Source organism: Sciurus carolinensis, chromosome 10, assembly GCF_902686445.1.
Source record: "Sciurus carolinensis chromosome 10, mSciCar1.2, whole genome shotgun sequence".
In the NCBI taxonomy this organism is placed as follows: Eukaryota; Metazoa; Chordata; class Mammalia; order Rodentia; family Sciuridae; genus Sciurus; species Sciurus carolinensis.
In genome coordinates this window covers 67,369,011-67,391,310 of record NC_062222.1, presented here as the reverse complement: position 1 = coordinate 67,391,310, position 22,300 = coordinate 67,369,011, and the positions used below count along the sequence as shown (strand labels likewise).

General features: G+C 38.8%; 1 protein-coding gene across 1 annotated transcript in view; it reads right to left on the bottom strand.

The window, feature by feature from the left end:
* Positions 1–22,300, bottom strand: part of LOC124994215 (broad substrate specificity ATP-binding cassette transporter ABCG2-like) — a 42,043-nt gene that overhangs the window by 5,443 nt on the left and 14,300 nt on the right. Inside the window, 8 exon segments of the mRNA XM_047566006.1 lie at positions 213–314; positions 1,813–1,844; positions 1,846–1,962; positions 6,789–6,916; positions 9,178–9,330; positions 9,884–9,998; positions 11,031–11,090; positions 14,417–14,636. Of these exon segments, the coding sequence (XP_047421962.1) occupies positions 213–314; positions 1,813–1,844; positions 1,846–1,962; positions 6,789–6,916; positions 9,178–9,330; positions 9,884–9,998; positions 11,031–11,090; positions 14,417–14,553 (844 nt within the window). The 5' untranslated portion in view covers positions 14,554–14,636.

Here is a 22,300-nt window from a genome sequence, read left to right as displayed (position 1 = left end):
TTTTACAACTGAGAGTAGCACATAAGTGGTCATTGATAAACTCTATAAAAAAAATCCATAGCACTTATGGACAAGAAAGTTTATCTGTTAACTGATAGCACAACACCACATGAATAGGAATTCAGAAAGCCATGATTTAATGAGCCACTGCATTGCTGAACTTCAGCCTAATCAACCAGGGGAAAACCCGCGAATCTAAGGTATTCACATACCTTCACAGACTTCCTCGTTGTTTACTACCACAGCAGGGGAGTATCCATTCAGGATGTCCTGGAAGAAGTCTAAAGGGTTGTTGTGGGGCTCACAATGGTAACCTACAAGAAAAGCAGCCAAAGAACACAACCTGATGGTCTTGAAAGTAAAAAGGACTCACTTTCAGAGAGTGAGGGAAGTGAGGCTGCGGAAGACAGAATCTAACATTTTCTCTGCCATATTCTTGCTTTCTTCTCACCTCACTAATTTATACTTTCCTCTTATTCATTCACACATATTTCAACAATGCTTTGTCTTCCAACCCTATGTATGTGTGTAACACACATGTATACCCTTATGTATACATACGTGTGTGTGTGTATACTTGTGTATGTGTGTAACTAATCTTGGACTCTTTAGAATATATTAGTCCTTTTTATTAAGATCAACTGATGCTTTTCAGTACTTCTTAAATCTATATACAAGAAAAAAATGTGTGGATTCATTGTGTTTTCTGAGTTCACGTAGCAAATTCTAGAACAACACTATCAATGAAAGCAACATTGCTTCTCCACCTACTAAGTTCAGAGGTCCAAATTATCATTCTCATGCCATGCTTCCATAATTTAAAACAGACAACAAATTCCTGGAACTGAATTCTTGAGAGAACATGACCAGCACAGCACACCTAAACATTTACCTCAACTTCTTATGGCACAATCTCTGAACTTGGCCTGAAATCTGACTCTTAAGTTCATCTCCTCTAGACTCTCCAAACCCATACATGTTTAATTTTAAATGGCTGAGAATAAGTTAAAAAATTAAGGTAGCTAATGAATATTTAAAACTGTATTTGGGGCTGGGGTCGTGGCTCAGTGGTAGAGTGCTTGCCTGGCATGTGTGAGGCACTGGGTTCGATTCTCAGCACCACATACAAATAAATGAATAAAATAAAGTTGAAAAAAATTAAAAAAAAAAACTGTATTTGGGGTCATGAAGAAATATCTATAATAATTTCCAAATATCTCTAAAATGAAGCAGATTGCATAAGCCATTAAAAAGATCAGACAATTCCATCTGAAATAGAACCTGGGATTCCACAAATGTTTGCCCACCCAGCTCAGACTTAGAACCAGAAGACATTCCAGTGGCTATAATAACACAACCCATCCAAGGCAATCTAATGTTATTAGAAAATAAAGTAGCATCTCCATGAGCCCTCGTAAAGTAGAACAAGATCACTATCTATTACATGGTCAAGAAGAAAATGAATGACCCTGGGCCTTTCCAACAATGTTCAACTGAACAGCTGCTGTGAGTCCAATCAGCTAATGACTGAACTCTCAGGGAAAGGTTGCCATTAACTAGGAAGTAGAACAGACATAAGCCCATGAGAAACTCTCACTCACACACATGCATACTCAAATAGGAGAGGGGAAGGAAAGAAACCTAAGCAACAAGCAAGCACTGAAAAATGAAGAAAACTCCTGATACCAAACTGACCAAAAATGTTTTAGAGTTAAGTCTATGCAAAGATCAAGCAGCACTCCCGCCAACCCCTCTCTTCTCCTTCAGGAGTTTATGAGTGAAGGATCTAGTGCCTGAAAAGGTCAACCACACCTGCTGATGCAAAGTACTCCAAAGCTTCTTGCTGGACCATGGAACATTAGCCTTCCTGAGGCCAATATGGTGAGGCTGTCGAACAGCTTGAAGATGGAATTCTGAGGCTCATGAAAGGAGAAGATGATTGTTCGTCCCTGCTCAGAAATCCTAAGTTGAAAGAAGGACAATGAGTAATTAGATATCTGAACATTGCACTTCTTGATAAAATACTTTATGGTGCCAGGAAAGCATTTGTCCCCAGTTTAATTTGATTTTCTCTTACAAACTTCTCATCTCAAGTTATCTACATGACACTCGGGGAACCTAAACTAAATGCTTTCATTAAAAACACTAGGTCTTCTTAAAGACAGTGCATCAACAATCTAGAATCCATTAGAATGCTCATTGATGATGCAGATTCTCAGACAGTCTCTCCAGATGTTGAATTAGAATCTCCTGGGGTGGGTTCAGGGCGTCCAATTTCTAATAAGCAGTCCAGCCAAATCTGTAAGTACACTCGAGTGTAAGAACTCATTGTGTACTACACAGAAAAACAGTGGTCATGTGCCCCGTTCTCCTTGACCATTTAGGTCTTCTGGCTCTTTAGGATTGTTTTCTCTTTATTCCCTGATAATACAGTTGACATTAATAAGTGCTTACTACCTTCTTTCAATTTTCACAATGCTGTTATAACACAGTTCCCATATTATCTCCTTCTATTTACAGATATCATTTAAATAAGATCAAGCAACTAGCCAAGGAGTCAATGCTACTAAAGGGCAATGCTGAGACTGAACTCTGTTATAATTCCATGGCATAAACAATACTAAACTACCATTTCACAGGAGTTATTATTCATGGTTAAAAGAAATGGCCAAAATCACTGTTCGAAACTGTTATTAAAATATATGTGTATGTGTACATACATATTGTTTCTGTCAGCTTTTATTTGCTTTTGTGTTGATTTTCCTTGTTCAGAACCTTTTATACACAAAGGATTTAAAATCAGTATACTACAGTGACACAGTAACATCAATGTTCATAGCAAGCTCAACTCACAATTGCTAAGCTATGGAACCAACCTAGGTGCCCTTCAATAGATGAATGGATAAAGAAAATGTGGTATATATACACAGTGGAATATTACTCAGCCATAAAGAATACTGAAATTATAGCAGTGCTAGTAAATGGATGGAACTGGAGACTATCACGCTAAGTGAAATAAGCCAATCCCTAAAAAAAAAAAAAAAAAAAAAGGTCAAATGTTCTACTTAATATGGATGTTAACAAACAATAAGGGGAGGTGAGGAGGGAAGAATAGAAATGCACTGGATTAGACAAAAGAGAATGAAGGAAAGGGAGGCAGGATGGGAATAGAAAGACAGTAGAATGAAACAGACATAACTTTCCTATGTTTACATATGAATACACAACCAGTGTTACTCTACATCACATACAACCACAAAAATAGGATCCTAAGTTATACTCCATGTATGTATAATATGTCAAAATACATTCTACTGTCATGTTTACCTGAACAGAACAAATTTTAAAAATTAAAAACAAATTTTAAATTTAAAAAATGCTTGACCATTTGAAGCTTTCTGCTCATGATTAATGGGGCAGGGGTATGAGTAAATGAAAAGCCATTTGGAAAGTACAGAGTATATGAATGGTTCTGTCAACTCTGAGCTTTAGGGTGATAAGGGTAAGTCGTTTGTGGGGAGACCCTTAGTTTAGGAATTTCTACTTCGGCCAGTCAGATTCCCAAGGAAGAGTATCCGGTCTGGAAGCCAAGTTGCTAGTGTGTGTGGGAAAAGGGCAATCTTGTTACTAAAAATATTTTATGACAAAAATCACTTCAATTTATGCATTTGATTAAGGAATAAGTGTATGCTATCAGGATGCCCAAAGGTGTTCTGCCTCAAAGAAGATCAGACCATATGGTTAATGATTTTGATACAATGTGTAAATGAAGTAGCTAAGGGTTCCTTATTCATAAGCAAAACAGGACAATTGTAACATCTTCCCATCTTCCTGAATCTTCTCTCCTAATAGAGACTGACTTACAGAGACATGAGCATCAGAGGAAGCAAGGTAGTGCTAGAGACAGTAGGTGGTGAAGGTGGTGTGTCTGAGACCTTCAGATACGACGCAGAGGGTTTGCAGAGGTGGTGAACAAAGAGGGAAGCCAGAGTGACTGGAAGACGGATTCCATTAAACAAATGATTTGTCTGAGCGTAGTGAGTGAATATACTAAGATGGGAGCCAAACCTCTCACGCTCTGAAGTCACTTCTGTATAAGGAAATGGCAAAGACTCAAAACAACAAGGAGGTATCAAATTGGAATTAGAAATAGTATTATGAACTTATGGGCTGTTTTTTTTGTTGTTGTTTTGTTTTGTTTTTTTGTGTGGTGCTGGGGATTGAACCAGGGCCTTGTGCTTGCGAGGCAAGCACTCTACCAACTGAGCTATCTCCCCAGCCCACTTATGGGCTTTTGAATAAACACGAATATTTACATGTGTCTTTTTATTGAAAAAAATATAGATACAGTGGTTGTGGCTATAGGTCAGTGAAAGAACAGGTACTTAACATTTGAGAACCATGGAGTTGGATATCTAACCAAAAAGAAAACCAAAAAACTGTATATGCATACATATCATATGTGTAAAATGTATATGGATTAGTATTATAGTTCCAAATAATAGTTATATACACATACACATGCATATGTGTGTGCTTCCTAGGTCGATCTACTAAAGGTCTAGAAGCAATGCTACTCCAATAGCAGTGAGAACACTGAGCAACCAGATCTTGATTTCTAAATATCAACTATACCCCAAGGAACCAGGGTTCCTGGAAGAAATAGCTCTCACAGAATATACAAGAGAGCCTAAAACATCAGAGTAACCATGAAGTAAACAATTGTTAGAAGATTGACTAGGGGGATGTGAAAAGAAAACAGACAGTCGCATTGATGTGGCTTTCCCCTGGCCAAATCATGGTTAATTTGACTATTAAAACGGTCGAAACGATTATAACCACTGCACAAAATGAAAAGTGAATGGGGAAGGAGAGAGATCTCTTCCTTCCATAGAAAAGCAACTAGTGTAAGTCAGGCAGCTACCATGAGAGCAGGAGTTACTGGTGCATGCTGGAGGGGGACGATATGATGAGGAACAGAACATTGGGCATAATAGCCAAACTTTTTACCCAAGAAAATACAAATCAACTTGTGAGGGCATAAATAGTAACTTTCCAGCAAAGAAGTCCAGCAGACACAATCCTGTCAGATGATCAGTCTCCACATCCCCTGTGGTACGTGCAGTCCCAGGAATATTGTACAGAGAACTGCACAGCAGCATTTCATAGTTGGAGTTTGCTCATGGAACACAGGGGACCCAGCCCAGGGTCACCCCACGAAATGCACTAAGAATGTCCAGGCACGACAGACAGGGAAGACTGAGGAACTGTTCCAGAATAGAAAAAAGTATAACAGTTCGATAGTACATGTTTTTGCAAAGGATCCTGAGGCAGCAAGAAAACACAGACAGCAGGAGAGATGGTGACATTTGATTGGAGCCTTCAGATTGGACTGTGATGAAATGTGACTGTTGAGTTCCTCACTGGGAGGTGCTAAGGTGAGTGTTCTTGATTCTTGGAGTTCACTCAGGGGTGACTAGGGGATTGGATATGATGTCAGAAAACAATTATGTAACAGGAGATTAGAGAACAAGAAGGGATAGAAAATGAAGTAAAATGCAGGGAGTCTAGGTGCAGGGAGTGGGATTTATTTGTATTGTACTTGGAATTTTTACATTAGTGTTCAATGATTTTTTGTCTTAACGAAAATGTGCAAACTCAACTTCTGAATATTTTCTATATTTAATATTTTTCCCATCGCTGCTTTCTGATAAAGGAAATTACTTCATTTGCTTCCTTCTTCCATTTGTTCAGGTTCAAATTTTGGGAGTCATTCTCCCGATCCTGATACACCAGACTCAATTCCTGAGTTGATACTGTTGATTCCACCTTCGAAAACAGATCCAGAACCCAAGCTCTTCTCTCCACCTCGCCACGAGCATCCTGGTCCATGCCCTGTCCTGCCTCGCAGCTCCTCCATGGTGACCTTCACTAACCCTGGACGACTGCACAGCCATTGCTCTGCTTGGACACTAACAAAATGCTCTCATGTCCCCTTTGTGACAGGAATGCCATAATTTTTATGGTGACCTATGAGGCCCACACAGTCTGCACAGCCCAACTCTACCTCACATTATATTCTCACTACATGGCCTCCCAAAAATTCATGTTGAAGTTCTAACCCTCAGTAACCCAAAATGTGGGTTCTTTGTAGAGTCTTCAAAGGGGTCAGTAAGATTAAATGAGGTACTGATGGTCCTCATCTCACTGGTGACCAGTTAGAAGGAGAGAAACAGACATACATGGCCTTCTACAAGACAGTGAGAGAGGCCTTACAGGAAACAACCCTGCAGACACCTTGATCTCAACTTTCAGCCTCCGGAGCTATAAGAAAAGTAATTTCTCTTGCTCATCCCCCAGCTTGTGGTATTATTATGACAGTGTAGAACCCACCTCACTCCCCTTAGTCACTGGGTTCCATCCCTCTGGCCTCTCTGATGCTCCACACACAGCAGGCATGCTCCACCTTGGGGCCACTGACCACTGCTTCCAACTGGAACTCTCTTCTGCAGATACAGCAGGTCTCACTCACTTACCCCCAGCTCATGTGTCACATTTTTGGTCTTCCCTGACCCTCCTGCTACTTAAAACAGCTCCCCACCACCATCATGGCCACCTTCCACAGACTCTGGTTTCAACTTTTTTTAACCACTTCTTGTTAATTGTTTCCAAGAAAGAAGGAAAAAGATATCCATGTTCATTTTTGAATCCCCCTCATGAAGAATACATGATAGACAGAATGACCAGATATTAAATTAATGAAAGAACAATATTTCCATAGCATTTACTTTTTCAGGAGCAAAAAGACAGCATTTGCGGTGCTCGAGTCTAAACCCTTTGTCGGCTCATCCAGGAACAAGATGGAAGGATCAGTGATCAGCTCCATTGCTATACTGGTCTTTTCTTTCTTTTCGATTCAACCTAAAACACAAATTATTGCATTATCAACAAGAATGACAATGATCATTATCATTTGGTGAACTATGTTAGTCTTGCTGGAGACCTTTATTTCACTATCCTCACTATGAAACAGGAAGTAAATGAAGCTGGGAGAAGGAGGAAGTTCTCTTTTACCGATGAGTCAACTGAGGCTCAGGGCAGAGCTGCTCAGTAGATGGCCCTGATATGAAGCCCATGCTCTTAACAGTTCTGTACGAGCCTCACCATGTTGAATAATTAATGTTAAGATAGTAAGTTAGAATACTAAAAAGATATGGCCCTAACAGTAAAATTATAGTCTAAAACATGAGAAAGATTGGAGGAAAAAAGGAAAGGGATCTATAGTAAATGATTAGTCTTCTATCAACACACTCACCTTAGTGTTTCTACTCAAAGTCCCCAAGTAGACTTACAAGGACAGCATGCACTCAGACAGGAAAGCTCACTTTCTAATATACCATATTAGTACCTTTCCAGTCACCATAATGCTTTCACAATGGTACAGTCTACACCCTGACTCACTGCAGAATTCCAAATTCATCCTTTCAGACATATCCTAAATATGGGATATTCCAAAGGGCAACTGGCTCAGTCTTTGCAACCAATAAATGCTCACGTGTCTGGTGAGGGGACTAGGAAGGTTTGGGGAGGCAGAAAGTAGCCAAGTAATATTGAATTAAAAGTCTTCAAAGAGATAGTACTCAAATGCTACTCACAGTCCTTGACTGAGTTTACTGATAATTAAACTCTAAAATGCCTTTGGAGAGGACTTGGGAAATATGAATTAATAAGTGTTTCACATAGCTGATGACATGAAATATTGTTCATTTTGTTAGTTGATAATTATATGTGGTAAGGTACGAAAATATCCTTATTTTTTCTATATTCCTACCTAGTAAGGGTGAAATATATATAACATTCTATAAAATACTTCAGTAAAAAATAGCTGTACTAATTATGGGAGAAGGTATTAACTGAGAAATATAGGTGAACAGTATATATAATTACATTATCATAGTAATTATCTAAAAGTCACATCATTAATCAGAGTATCTTCTCTACAATTCTGTAATGTTTACAATGATATATAATGTTTAAAAATTAAAAATTTTTTCCATTGGCTAGATTGTATGAATATAAGTCAATAGTGTCTCCGCACATTTCCCTAGAAATCCAAGCAAGCACCTTAGGGCAGTGAATGCTGAAGAGAGTAAAAGAAAGTACCCTCCCAGAAAGAAAAAAAGATCAAGTAAATAAACACCAAGTAATGACAACTCAAACACTTGTAAACAAAAATAAGTGGAAAATAGTGGCATCACAGTGTTATTCTTCTAAACAAATACACTTCACATTAAAAAAAAACTATCGTCAAATATAACAGGAAGCAGCTGCCAGTGGAACCGCTATTCTTCATTGCCTCTAGGAGGGAGATCACGGGGCTTAATCAGAGTCACCACATGTTACACAGCTCATTATCACCCAAATCTCCAAATGTCTGGTCAGCAAAACTTCCATATGGAGTGGTCAACTATAAAGTTACTCTTCCATCTCATTTTTCTTCCCTTATCCTGCAACTTGCAAAGGAGGAGTTCATTTCTCTATTCTTTGTTACTCTCGCTGACAATTACATTCCTCAAACCTGAAGAGCCTGGCATATAAGAGTCTGGAAGTAAATATGGCAGACAAAAGGCAAGAAGGGAGAGAATGAGGGAGGGAAGGAGGCAAAAAAAGTGCCAAAGCAACGCCATGGAGAAATAACTTGGTCACTACAAAATTCAATGTAAATCTTAATGAGAATAAATAGAGTTTTGAAGACAAATTACACCAATAATAAACAGCCAGAATCCTTGGCTTCCAGTCATTTATGAATTCCAGAAATTAAAAAGAAATCAAGTGAACAAAGTTCCCCGGAGGAAGAGAGGGAGAAGAGCAGTTGAAAGAGGGAAGAGAAAAAGAAAAAGAAGAAAATTCAGTGCAAAGACATCAGATGAGCTGTGAGGGGCACTCTCCATAGACCAACTTCATCCCCAGGTTTAGACCACAGTTAAGATTGTTTTTCCAGCTTCCTCACAGCATGTAACCAGTCACTTTGCTGATCATTACAGAAAGCAGACACCTTTGACCTCACATGCTCTAGGAATCTTCTGGTAAGGTCAGATTTTCACACAGGAAGCCCTCTTTCCCATCTGATTCTGTTAGTTTTTGTTTTTGTTTTGTTTTGTTTTGTTTTGACGTTACCTTGGAATCAGCCACTTCCTCCAGATCTAACGCATCAATGACCTTCTTAATCCGTTCATCTTTTTCATGTTTTGTCACAGTTGTTGGAAGTCGAAGAGCTGCTGAGAAATGTAAGTTTTCTCTCACTGTCAGGGTGTCCAGCAAGATATCATCCTAAAGGGGGAAAATGGGATTTCGATGAGACACATTGAGTCTTTTCTAAGACCATCACTCTAGGGTATTTAACTTAATCCATAAAAATAACAGAACCAAGGTAAAGTTCTAGCTGATGGTGAACTTTCAACTCTACCAATTTCAGTGGTTCACATACAGACAGCTGCAGAGCCTGAGGGAGGCATTTCCATCCCCCATTTGCAACCCAGGTGGCGCACAGGGCATTATGATAACTTTTAGACACTTCCAGACTGCTGTGCATGAGCATTTGACAAAGGCATCTTCTAGGGGCAGGAAAGAGATGAAAGAAGGGCAAAAAGGTCAATAGCAGACTTATAGAAATGGTTAGAAAGATAGAATTGATACCACTGCCTACAAGTCCTCTCTTTCTCTTTTATTCCAGTTTCAATCCAAGGGGATATTGTGAACGGATGATGCAAAGAAAGTTCCTTGAACATGTAAATTCAGCTGGCAGCACACAAAGTATAAGCCCTTAAAGCACTTCCCATATAGAAGTAGAGGAAACCTAGAAGGCAAACTGCCTGATACTTACTTGAACCACAAAACTTGAATTACATTTGAAATTGGCAGGTCGAGGCGCTCCATTGATCAAAATATCTCCAGATAATCCACTTGGATCTTTCCTTGCAGCTAAGACGTCCAGCAACCTATAAAAAGACATATATGTTGTGTTTTCCCCCTAACACAAGACATATCTCTCATCTCTTCTGAATCCAAATTTTGCTCAAGGTAAAGTGAACTAGTCAAAAAAGGCTATTTATAGGTGCACATAACCTAGTGTGTTGCATTTCAATCCTCATTACTTCCCTTTTCTGTCTCTCCCTCCTACCTCCAATCTCCTTCCTCTACTCTATTCATTTTCCTCCTATTTATTTACTTATTTTAATTGGTGCATCATAGTTACATCAACATTGGGGGTGCAGTGTGATACATTCATACATACTGAGCATCCTTTGGTCAACTCCATTCCCCAGCTCTTCACATTCTTTTCTCTCTCAACCTAACTTCTGAACATGAGTAAAACAATTACTGGCTTTCTGAGTCCTGCTTAGTTCACTTAGCAAGATTTTTCTCCAAGTCCATCCATTTACTAGCAAATGACATAATTTCATTATTCTGTATGACTGAGTAAAAATCTGTCACTCTCTCTCTCTCTGTGTATACATACATACACACATATATACATATGTTACACATACACTCATATATACACATATATATTTACATTTCATCTTCCTTTATATTATATTCTAAAGAAAGCTCCAAAATGTAAAAGCCAGGCAACATTGGCTTATCCATCAAAAACTTTCCAAATGACTTTCCTGGCTATCTGACTTTGATGGATCCAACCCTTTCTCTAAACTCATATCTTCAATTATTCCTTCTGCTCCATTCCCATTTTTAATATCATTCCCTTCTTTTTCCTCCTCATTAGCTCATAATATGGTAACGCTGCATGTCAATCACACTATCATGCTTTAGCCAGGTTGATCTGATCTCATAAGACTTTTTGGTTCTTGGAATAAAGCCACAAGCTAGCCTAACTGCATGATATCCCCAGCACCTAGGACCAGATTGGACACAAAGCAAAGGCTCGGTCAACACATGCTTCCACCAAATTGATTTTTAAAAGCTCACTGAAACTACAAAGGCCGACTTACACTTTCTATTATACTCACAAAGATTTGTCTCCACTTGTGCATTCCATGATAGCATTAAGGCCAGGTTTCATGATCCCACTGTAAACACAAAAGCATAATAACTTATTGTTCCATTTTAAATGAAGTTCTATTGATAGAGGGTTGGCACTGAATACATTCACAGAAGAATGATGAAATTGCAGACAGAAAACAAACACTAACTCTTAAAGATAAAAAAAATGAACTGTTGATTAATACAAGTCTAATATAAAAAGGATCACTAGTCAGAATTTATAAGAAAGATGGCTCATATTCCTCTAAATTCTTTTCATTTATTCTCTAACCACTTACCACTTTTAGAAAATGACTCATCTAAGATTCAAGGTTCTTAGAAACTGGGAGTAGAGCTTAGTGGAAAAGCCAGCACTTATCATGCTGGAGACCCTGTGTTCCATTCAGAAACAATAACAAAATTTCCTTGATATAATTAATAGAGTCTCATTAAGCTTCTTTTCACTTATTCCTCTTAACACAGTGGAATGTTCATAACAGCTTCTGAGAAACGTTTTATTATCAGTATCATGAAATCGTCTCACTTGGTACCTAGTCAAATTCTACACAATTAGTCATTAATTTGTATAATATCACTTGTAGTGTTCTCTCTGCTAAAATCCCCTCAGATCAAACGTCAGTATATCTTAAGTAGAAATAGAAGGCTACAATGAAGCACTTCATAGACAAAGAAAGCAAAACCATTTCTTAACTTGGAGACAATGTGTTACCAATGAGAAAAGGAAGAAAAGGAATGAAGGAAAGAAGGAAGGAAGAGAAGATGAATGGAAGGAAGGAAGAAAGGAAAGAAAGAAAGAAAAAATATACATACCTTCAAGATAGGTCACTTCCTTCCTTCTTAAGTGCTCAGGAAAAGGACAGGAAAATGGCCAGTTTAGAATGGGAGCCTTCACTCCAGTAGGGAACATCCTTTAAGGATGCACAGAGTAGACACCAATGTTTTCAAAAAAGTTTAAGTGGGTGTGTGAGAATGCTGAATATTCAGATAGAACAGGAAGGAGGAAAACAAATTACAGCAGGGCCACCCTGACAGGTACCCACAGAGAAAAGAGAGGCCTTGCTTAGCCTGTTCAGAAATGTGGTGTCTTTGCCCAGTTCCTCTTAAGAATTTGGAAGCAGGTCACCATGTATTTCAGACAGAAAACAGTATCTATTCCAAGTACAAGATCAAAGCTGACAGCTGTTCTTTCTCAGATAATGATTCCACCGAGGTTGATCCTGTCACAGCTGTCCTGAGGAATGAACGTCCCAGCACAACTGCCCCCACAGTGCTCACGTCCACAAGGACCTGGGCTTCACTGTCTGTGGCAACTGCATCTGGCATCTTCTTTCACCTGCCAAAACCCAAATCTGTTTCCTGGGTCAGAGCCCCCACATGACACCAATTACTGGATGGTACAGCCGCCCAGGAGGAAAGAGATTAGGCTATAACACTCACTGCTTCAGAAATATTCAGAGACAAATTGGTAGGAGCATTATAGTCTAGCCTTTTTCCTCCCCAGGTTGTATTAGAGCCGACTGGTAACAGTCTTGGTAAGTTCTAGCCAGGAGCAATAGCCTGAAGCAAGATGGCTCAGGCTGGCAGTGATCTCCAAAAAAGGCACTCGGAGATAAGATGTTCTCACACCCAGCCTAAGCTGGAGTTGGAATATCCGGGATATTGCTGGGATATTGCTGGGATATCTTTAAGTCCTGTCTGATTCATCCCATTCCTTCCTACAGCAGCCTTAACTTTCAAAAATTGCTTTGTTGGTGAGGACAAAAAGTCACCGAAGAAAGGTAGCAGGCCATGTTTGCTGTTCCATCAAGGTACACACTGAGGATTTTCTCCATATGTTCTGTTTTTGCCATACTGGCTATCTCCTGTGTGGGGAGGAGTGAGCCATGTGGAACATTAGCTGTTTGAGGCTTAACGGAACCTTTGCTTTTGGGGGTACTGGTCACTAAGACACAATTCAGCAGACACAAAAATTTTCCAACACTCTAATTGGATTGGTTGAGTGCATGTTTGTCCAGTTTTATTTTGGAAGATGATATCATAACCTATATAGCTGGAAGTGCATGCTGACTTAGTACAACTGTTTCACAGGTTTAAACATGACAACTGCATTCAATAGGCCATGTTCTGATGGCTGCTGCTCCAGATTCATCCACTTTGTGTGGGGAATTCCATTTCAGAAGAACATGCTCTGTTACTGGGTTTAAGGTACTTTGGGAAGCTTGTTAATTGTTTAGATTTGGAAATGCATGAGTGAGTCTATACTTTTCCCTGTTTAAGGCCTATGATAAGTCAAAGGAAATAACTAATGCTGTAAAAGACTAGTAAACTATGTTTCTATTACTGGTATGTGGAATGACATCATCTTATTATGAGCTGAAAATAATGAAGTTTTTGTTGTGGTAGTTCATTAATCATCAATCCTAGCAGTATTTTCAAAAATTAAATATTGGTATGTCTATGCCTTCATTCAGTAACCTGAATGCTATATATACATTTCCATATTTTATCATAAATCCTAGCTGTACTTTCAAAAATTACATTTCTGAACAAACTGCCTAGGTTACCTTTTTCTTATTTGCAAGACTTTACTGTCTTCTTAAAATGTTAAATGAATTTTGTGCTATGCTTGATGTCAAGTCTAATAATACTTAAATTCTAGAGAAACTTAAAGTTATTTTTAAATGTATTTATAAGTGGAATCCAGCAGTCTAGTAATGCCTTAACTGCTCTTTGCAAAGTTTACAAAAGAACTGACTTAAAGAAGAAGGATTTTATATTTTATCAAAATAATGTCTTATCTTTTCTGCAGAATTTATTACATTTTTAACTGCTTAAAAGAAAATTACAAGAAGTTAAAATCTGCTCAAATTTTCATTTGTTCTAAAGTTTCTTTTGGTTTGTAACTCTAGTTAAACATGTTTTATTGACACAAATGTTCCAAAATTTGAAAAATCAGACAGTTTGAGTATAATGCTATTAATTATTATTGTCTTATATTGTGGAGGTAACTTAGTTGTTTTGCTAAGTTGCAAAGTTCTCTAAATAGTAATGGTCGTGAGTACCTTGTACAGGAATTCTCCTTTCTCTCATTTATTTTCTACTTCAAAACTAATTGATATAACAATTACTCAAACACATGGTACAACCATTTTTACAGTTTGCCACTTGCTTTCAAAGGTAAACATATACTTATGGATCATTTCAGTTCAAGTTTAGCCAAAATAAATGAGAGAACGGGTTAATTCATCTTTACAAAAACTTAAACACAAGTGTTCATAGCAGCTTACCGGTGATAGGTAAAATCTGTCAAATTCATTCAATAAGTAGTACTTTGAAAAGTTAATGCACATACTTGATATTTGTTAATATTTCTCTCTCAGATGTTCTCCGGCAAAGTAGAGAGCCACTCTTCACTTTTTCTCGATAGCAGATGTTATGAATGCTTAACACAGTCCCTTCGGTAAATGACCTCAGGTCAATGGATGCCATCCTAGGAAAGTATTAGGTATTTCTTTGTGACTCTGGGATAAAATTCTGGAAATGACTGGAAGACAACTGGAGTTTGTGCCTTTCTGTAGAGGGAAAAAGCAATAGTAAGTTGACAGTCCAGAGAAATGAGATTGCAAACACTACAAATACTACATCCTACTACTTTTTTGTAATTTTGTTTTGCTTTTGTTACTGGGGATTGAACCCAGAGGTGTTTTCCCATTTAGCTGCGTGCCAAGCATGTTTAAATTTCTTTTTATTTTTTCATTTTGAGGCAGATCTTGTAATGCCTCCGTCCCCAAAGGAGTTGTACACTTATGTGTCACTGAACTCACTTAGGTAACAGAAGTCTCTTTTAAACTGCACTGCAGTGAGTATATTCCTTTCCAAGTAACAGTCCAACCTGACCATGATAACAACAACCTTAGAATCTATATTGGGAGGAAAGACAACTTTGAATACTTGCACTTCAATTAGATGTGAAATAAATTCCTAATAAATAAACAGTGAAAAGTATGAAAATTACTCAACACTCATAAAACAGGAAAAAGACAGATAAGGTTAGTCTTGTCTGGCTTGAAAAACCATATAACAATACAACTTAAGTTCTGGAACATCCTACATGATCATATTCATAACCCCTTTTTAATCAATTGATTCTATTTCAGAATTTTAAAACATTATTTATTTATTTACTTGCTTATTATATTTTAGAGTTTATAACATTATTATTACTAAAAGGGACTTAACAGTCAGGAATAGGAGAAATTTCTCCAAATTTATAATTATTCCGACTTTATATCTCTAATTGTTAGTACCTTTAATCAGCTAAGAAGGTATCACAGATTGGGTATAAAATGTCCACGAAGACCACGTGCTAAAGGCTTAATCAGCAGCCTATGGTACCACTGAGAGAGAAAAACTTTCCGAGACTGGACCTGATTGGAGGAGGTAGATCACTGGGGGTGCATTCTGGAAGGATATACCTTGCCACACCTGATTCCTTCCATACTCTTTATTTGCTTCTGGCTTCCAAGAACTAAAAACTTTTCATCCTGTCCTTCCAGTGTGATGTTTCAGGCCTCTCAATAGGCCTGAAAGCAATGCAGTGAGCTGACCATGGACTGAAATCTCTGAAACCATGAGTCATAATAAACCTTTCCTCCTTTGGGTTGGTTTTCTCAAGTATTTTGTAACAGTGCTGGAATGTTGACTAAAATGAAAGGTAAATTCCAGGTTGTTAGCAGTAAATTAATCATTTCCTTAGTGAACAAACATTTAAATTTTAGGAAGATTTGAAATTAAGTATGAAAATGATTAAGTACATCAAACCAATAGTTAAACAGCTCAAGGTTTCAAAGCAAAAATGCACATCAAGTTTATAAATGTTTAAAATGTTTCACTAAACAATTTATAAAAGACCTCTGAAACACGTTTATTTAGAGTAAGCCTTTAAGGTGAGCTGAGCTTGTAAAAGACGTTTGAAATACTAACTGCAATAAATCTAGTTTTCAGTTTTAAAAACCAAAGTCATCTATTAAGAACTTTCTCTCTGCTTATGGTGGACTAGCTGCTCCAAATAAGTCATCCTCCTGAGAACAACCAGAAAAGTAGACCAAACAAAAGAGGTCATGTAAAGTGTTCTCTGATGAGGGCAATCGAAACAACCAAACGAGGAACCAAAATCCTGGAAAAGAGGGAAAAAGCACTGGAGCAAACCCAGCACCCGCCCTTTCCTCACCAAGTATTTGAACACACAAACCGCACATGCATGGGGCCACATAGGACCATGGGGCAGAAAGAAACTGCTAGAGGGGTCTTCCTGAAACCACTGCTGTTTCAAATATTTCAGCAGACTCTCAGAGAGGGAGACAATATTGAAAGTTGTGAGCCAGCAAAGATAAGGAGCCCTGAAAACTACTAGGTTTTGGGATCCCAGATGTCCTGAAATATAGGAAAACCAAAACAGACCAGTCTCTGCGCTAAGAAGGTGATCTGTTCAAACTTTGAAAGAAGAATGTTAAATATACTCTCAAAGGTAATATCATCAACCAAATCATCAATAAAAAATTACCAGGCATGTCAGAAAACTAGACCTAAAATTCAAAAAATGAGAGCATAGAAATAGATCCATAGGAAATTCAGACTAGGAGTTATCAAACATTGACTCTAAAACAACCGATGAATATAGTTAATAAAATAAATTTTAGAATAGACAATTGCTGAAGAATAGGAATCTTTAACAATCAAATTTAAGAATTAAAGCTGGATATGGTGGTACACATCTATAGTCCCGGATATACAAAAGGCTAAAGCTCAGTGATAATGAGTTTGAGGACAACCTGGGGAAAATAGCAAGACCCTATTTCTTATAAGACAAGTAACGAGGCTGGGGATGTAATGCTGTAGTAAAATGCATGCTCAGAACTGTGGGTTTGAGCTCCAGCACAGGGGAGCAGAATGAGTTTAACAGCAGTTTAAACACATTAGATTAGGAAAGACAGCTTGAGAACCAGAAGACTTGTATGTGGAAAACATCCAGGAGGAAAATTAGAAATGATGAAAACTGTCACCATTTAAAAAGGGGTGTGGGGAGCTCACAACTGCAAAGAAAGAGTACTACACGACTGCAAAGAAAGAGTACTGCACCAAAGAACAAAAGAAAAATGGAACATGAAGCCAGGCAGGGTGGTGCACACCTGTAATCCCGCAGCTCATGAAGCTGAAGCAGGAGAACTGCAAGTACAGAGCCAACCTCAGCAAGTTAGTGAGGCCCTAAGCAACTGAGCAAGACCTTGTTTCAAAACAAAAAGTAATAAAAGGCTGGTGGCTCAGTGGTTAAGTGCCCCTGCCCTGGTACCAAAACAATAAACCAACATTCAAAAAATGGAACATGCTAAAAGAGCTCTGGCATAGATGGAAGTAGAAATCAGGGAGAGGAGGAAAAATAGAACCAATATTTAAAGAAATACCAGTGAAGTGCTTTCCAAAAGTGGTGAAGGAATGAAGACACAGATTGAATGATCTATAGGGTCATGAAGCATGATAAACAAAAGAAAACCACACGCAGGCACTTGATGGCAAAGCTGACAAAAAAAAAAAGTAGTCCATGAATACTTGTTTTTATAACTAAAACTTCACACTTACAACACCCTATTCATCTTGGAAACTGAAAAAGAAAGAAACTATTTAAAGATTAGCATCTAAAATATCAAAGGTGAATACCTGAGTTTTGATATCAGAAACACATGGAGGGTAATGATTAGCCAAAATTCTATTCTTCTGAAACAGTGAAAGAGAAAAAAAATGTACAACTTTACACCTTTACTTTGAAAACACAATAAGCCATCTCCCCTGGTCTTCAGAAACCAAAATGTGCCAATTCCAACACCAGCAGTTACTTCTCCTACTGTTACCCCATAAATGTGCAACTACCAAGGACATTTCTAACCTTGTCCCAAGGCATAGATTAGGAGAATCATGTAACAACACAATGCTTGACTTTAAAAAGGTTTAAATCTCATTTAAGATGGAAACAGGACTTTTGTTAGGTTTTCCACTAATAAAAGGCAACAAGGGGACTAAAGTTCCCAAATAAGTTCACCCATTCCTACAACACAGTGGGCTATAACATGTAAGTATAGCAGCAATGTTAGAAGCATGTGCAGAGTTTCCCTCCCTGTGACTGGATTAAATTTGCAACTCACATTGCTGAGCTGGTACTTACTTCCTTGCTAGGGTTCTACCTATCTTCCTTTGAGAGAGGAGAGTTTCAAACTGGGAAGACAGTTAATCTGCCTTCACCTATCCTACAAGAAGCATTACAATTTATAGGGACAAAAAGCCAAGAATACAAATATGTAGGTTCGGTCAGTGTGGGGGAGCCAAGAGATTTGTTACAATGCCAGTTCTCAGACTTTTTTTTTTGCACCTTCCTAATATTACACAGAATTGGAAGCTGCATTTGCTAAAAAGTAGCAACTCTTCACTTGGGCCTGCAGATACCCACGACCTAACTAAAAGCATAACAAAGCTTGGCATCTGCCTTCCTTGAACCTGTCTCCTTTATTACCACATGGCATGTTAATCACTCAAGGAGTGCTCATCTAAAAGTCAGTAATACAAGTTTCATTCGCTCCATGTTTACCTAACTCCACTTTGTCCCTCTTTGACTCCACTTGCCTCCTTAGCTGTTTTCCTTTGAGCCACTTCCTTTTGCAGTTAATTTTCTTGGATTCCAGGAACAAAAGGCCTGATTGATTAGCATCTCTATGACAAGGAACCATAACTGCTCCCTGAAAGGCAGTTTCCCAGAGCAGATCAGCCCATGCAGATGCTGCCCCACTACAGGAGAACAGTTAGTTATCTTACAATGAAACCAAGGCTGCCCCCAAGCAGAAGTAGTCATCTCACGTTAGACACCGAATCACCCACTTCAGGCAATGACAGGCCTTCCCAGAGCTTCACAGAATAAGTCCTGAGATCACGATCGATCAACTGGACCATGCCGGTCAGGATGATTTAACTCTCTGCAACACCCCAGTCATACAAGCCCCCATGTTACCATCCAGGGGCATGGGATTCATTGTCTCCTTTCAGCAAAGAGTTGAAGAACAAGACACAGAGATAGCAAGCAAGAAGTAGGTTTATTGCAAAAGCAACAGAGAAACAGATAGACTTCTCCTAAGAGAAGGGGCCCCAGGGCTGGGGATCCAATGCAGGAGTTTGGGCTTGCTCTTTTTATAGTCTCTGGAATTTCCTCCTTTCCTTATCTCCGCCTCTGTCTACACTCTCCTCACTATTATTGATTGGTGTCCTCTTTGTCCACGTGTCTGTTTTAGTTTTTCTATTGGGTCCCCCACTTAGGAGTGGGGAAGTGTCTGTCTGACTGGGTCCCCCGCTTGCATCCACGAGCACTTGTGTCCACCAGGAAGATAACCTCATCAGAAGACCCTCTTCTGCTCCTTTGTTCTGGCCCTGCCCCTGACCTCCTCACCTGCCATCTTGACCTGTCTGCCTAAGCCCTTCTACTTCTCCCTCGCCCAGACATTGCCTTTGTTCCTCTTTCCTCTAACACCTCGAAGTTACTGCCAGTCCCTTTAGGACAGAGTTTCCATCACTGTACCACTACATGTGCTTGTCTGGCATGGCCACTCTCAGTAAAACGCCTTCCCTGCCCTTCAAACTGCTCTTCTCTTTGGCATATTGGGAAGGGTGGTTCACCCTGGCTTAGACCTCTGCAGGAGACCCCTTGTCCTAGGGCTCCTGTAACACTGGCTCCAGGTCAGGCCTTTGGGGCACTTTGAGCTTCCATTTTCAGCATGAGATAATAATTAAGAATAGGATGTCGGGATGGAGAAAATAGCTTAAAACAAACAAACAAACAAAACAAGAAAAAAAAAAAAACAAGTTACCAGGAAATGCCAAGGGACTGAGGGAAAAAAAGTAAAAACAAAAAAACAAAATAATTTGGGGCCTCATTAAAATTTTTGAATCTTAAATGGGCCCTGTTATACCTTTCTGGGGGTCTACTTACATCACCCTCTCTCTTGGTATATTCTAACAAGTGAAACCATACTTTTACTTTATTGAACAGTTCAGACCTTTTCCTTCATTATACCCTCCTATACCTCGTATAATGATAATCTACATTAAAATGACCATTTTCTCTACATTTTGCTTTATGCCAGACACTTAATTACACACTCAAGGTTCTAGGTCCTCAGCCAGATACCAGCCCAGTAGTAGCTATGACACAAGTAAGTGGGAAAGAGCAGCTCTGGGCCCCTCCTTTACAGTATTTCCCTAGGGATGAGTCTAGTAAAAGGAGCAATGCACTCCGCTTCAGAGCCGGAGGACGGCTGCTTAAGCCCACATCTACCCAACCCATTAAGTCCTAAGTTTGCAACTCTGCAAATATTTCAGCAAAATTGACACATGGATACTCTAAAATGGATTGGAAATCATAATCTAGATCTTACATATATTATTATGTTAATTAAAATTAATAAATATTATAATTATATTCTAATTCTCATTGTTTGTATTATATTACACCTTACTTGCTATACTTAAGTTTTTTTTGTTTTTTGGGGTTTTTTTCATACCAGGGATTGAACTCAGGGGCAATGGACCACTGAGCCACATCCCCAGCCCTATTTTGTATTTTATTTAGAGACGGGGTCTCACTGAGTGGCTTAGCACCTTGCTTTTGCTGAGGCTGGGTTTGAACTGGAGATCCTCCTACCTCAGCCTTCTGAGCAGCTGGATTACAGGCGAGAGTGAATGAGCCTGGCTAGCTTAAGTTTTTATAGATGTTACACATCTGAGATGATGGGATAAAATTGTTTAAATTATCTTTTGATGCTAATGTCAAAACATTGCAATCCTAACAAGGAAGTAGACGCCTGGAGTCACTGGCAGATAATTGCTTCAACTTAAAAATAGAAAGGAAAAGGAATGGAAAAGTTGGATTTTAAATTCTGAAAGTAAGTCATTTCACTGAAGTGCTGTAAGGCTCTGGAATATGAGGTAGGCTAGACGGTCATAAGCAGGTGAACAGGGTGAAGGACAGTGAAGAATAATGACTTACAGGGAGAACATTAGTCATACACCTTAGAGAAAATTCAGAAGTTACAGGACTGAAAACACGGGCAACCTTATCAAGTAGGAAAGAATCTGGAAAATGGAAACCAGAAGGTCCTCTGTTCTCCTGTCATGGATAATTATGGATAATTATAAGCCCTTAAGGAAACCATTACTTCAAGACCATGTCACCACATCCTTTATAACCAGGTCAGCACGAAAAGCAGGTTGCAGACTGTGGTTGTAGTTCGGTGGTAGAGCTACCAATCCCCAGTACCACCAAAATAAATAAGTAAAATCACGGCTAAGCCCTATAAAAAATACAGTGGGAAAAATACTGATCAGGCATTAATAATAATTAACCTAGAGAGTCAGAATAGTAGAGAGTGTAACACTGATCCTTGCATCATAGCTCAAAAGGTTACATTCTGAGAGCTCACCATGCTCAGTTTCAGTGGTCACAAAGGTCTTTGGTTTAAGTAAACTTTTATTGAAGTAAATATGCAAACAGAAATGTAGAAAATCTCAGCAGATATCTTGATGTATATTTATAATGTGAACACACCTGTATATCTGTCACCCAGAATTTATATATATGTGTGTGTGTGTGTGTGTGTGTGTGTGTACGTATGTATGTGTGTGTTTGTGTGTGTGTGTATGTATATATAATAGCCAGGCTCAGTGGCTCTCGCCTGTAATCCCAGCTGCTCAGAAGGCTGAGGTAGGAGGATCTCCAGTTCAAACCTAGTCTCAGAAAAGCAAGGTGCTAAGCCACTCATTGAGACCCCGTCTGTAAATAAAATACAAAATAGGGCTGGGGATGTGGCTCAGTGGTCCACTGCCCCTGAGTTATATACACATATATAAACACAAATGATTTTTATGGTACTTGGGACTGGACCCAGGGTTGCTCTAACACTGAAATATAGCCCCAGTCCTTTTTATTTATTTTGAGACAAGTTCTCACTAAATTGCTGAGACTGGCCTCAAACTTACTATCTTCCTGCCTTAGTCTTCAAAGTAGCTGAGATTACAGGCATGGGCCACCAAGTCTGGCCCAAGACAGTTTATGTGCCTCTTTTGGAGGGATCAGACCCTTGAGAATGCCAGGCAATCATTTTACCACTGAGCTACATCCCCAGATCTACCACCCAGATTTTTA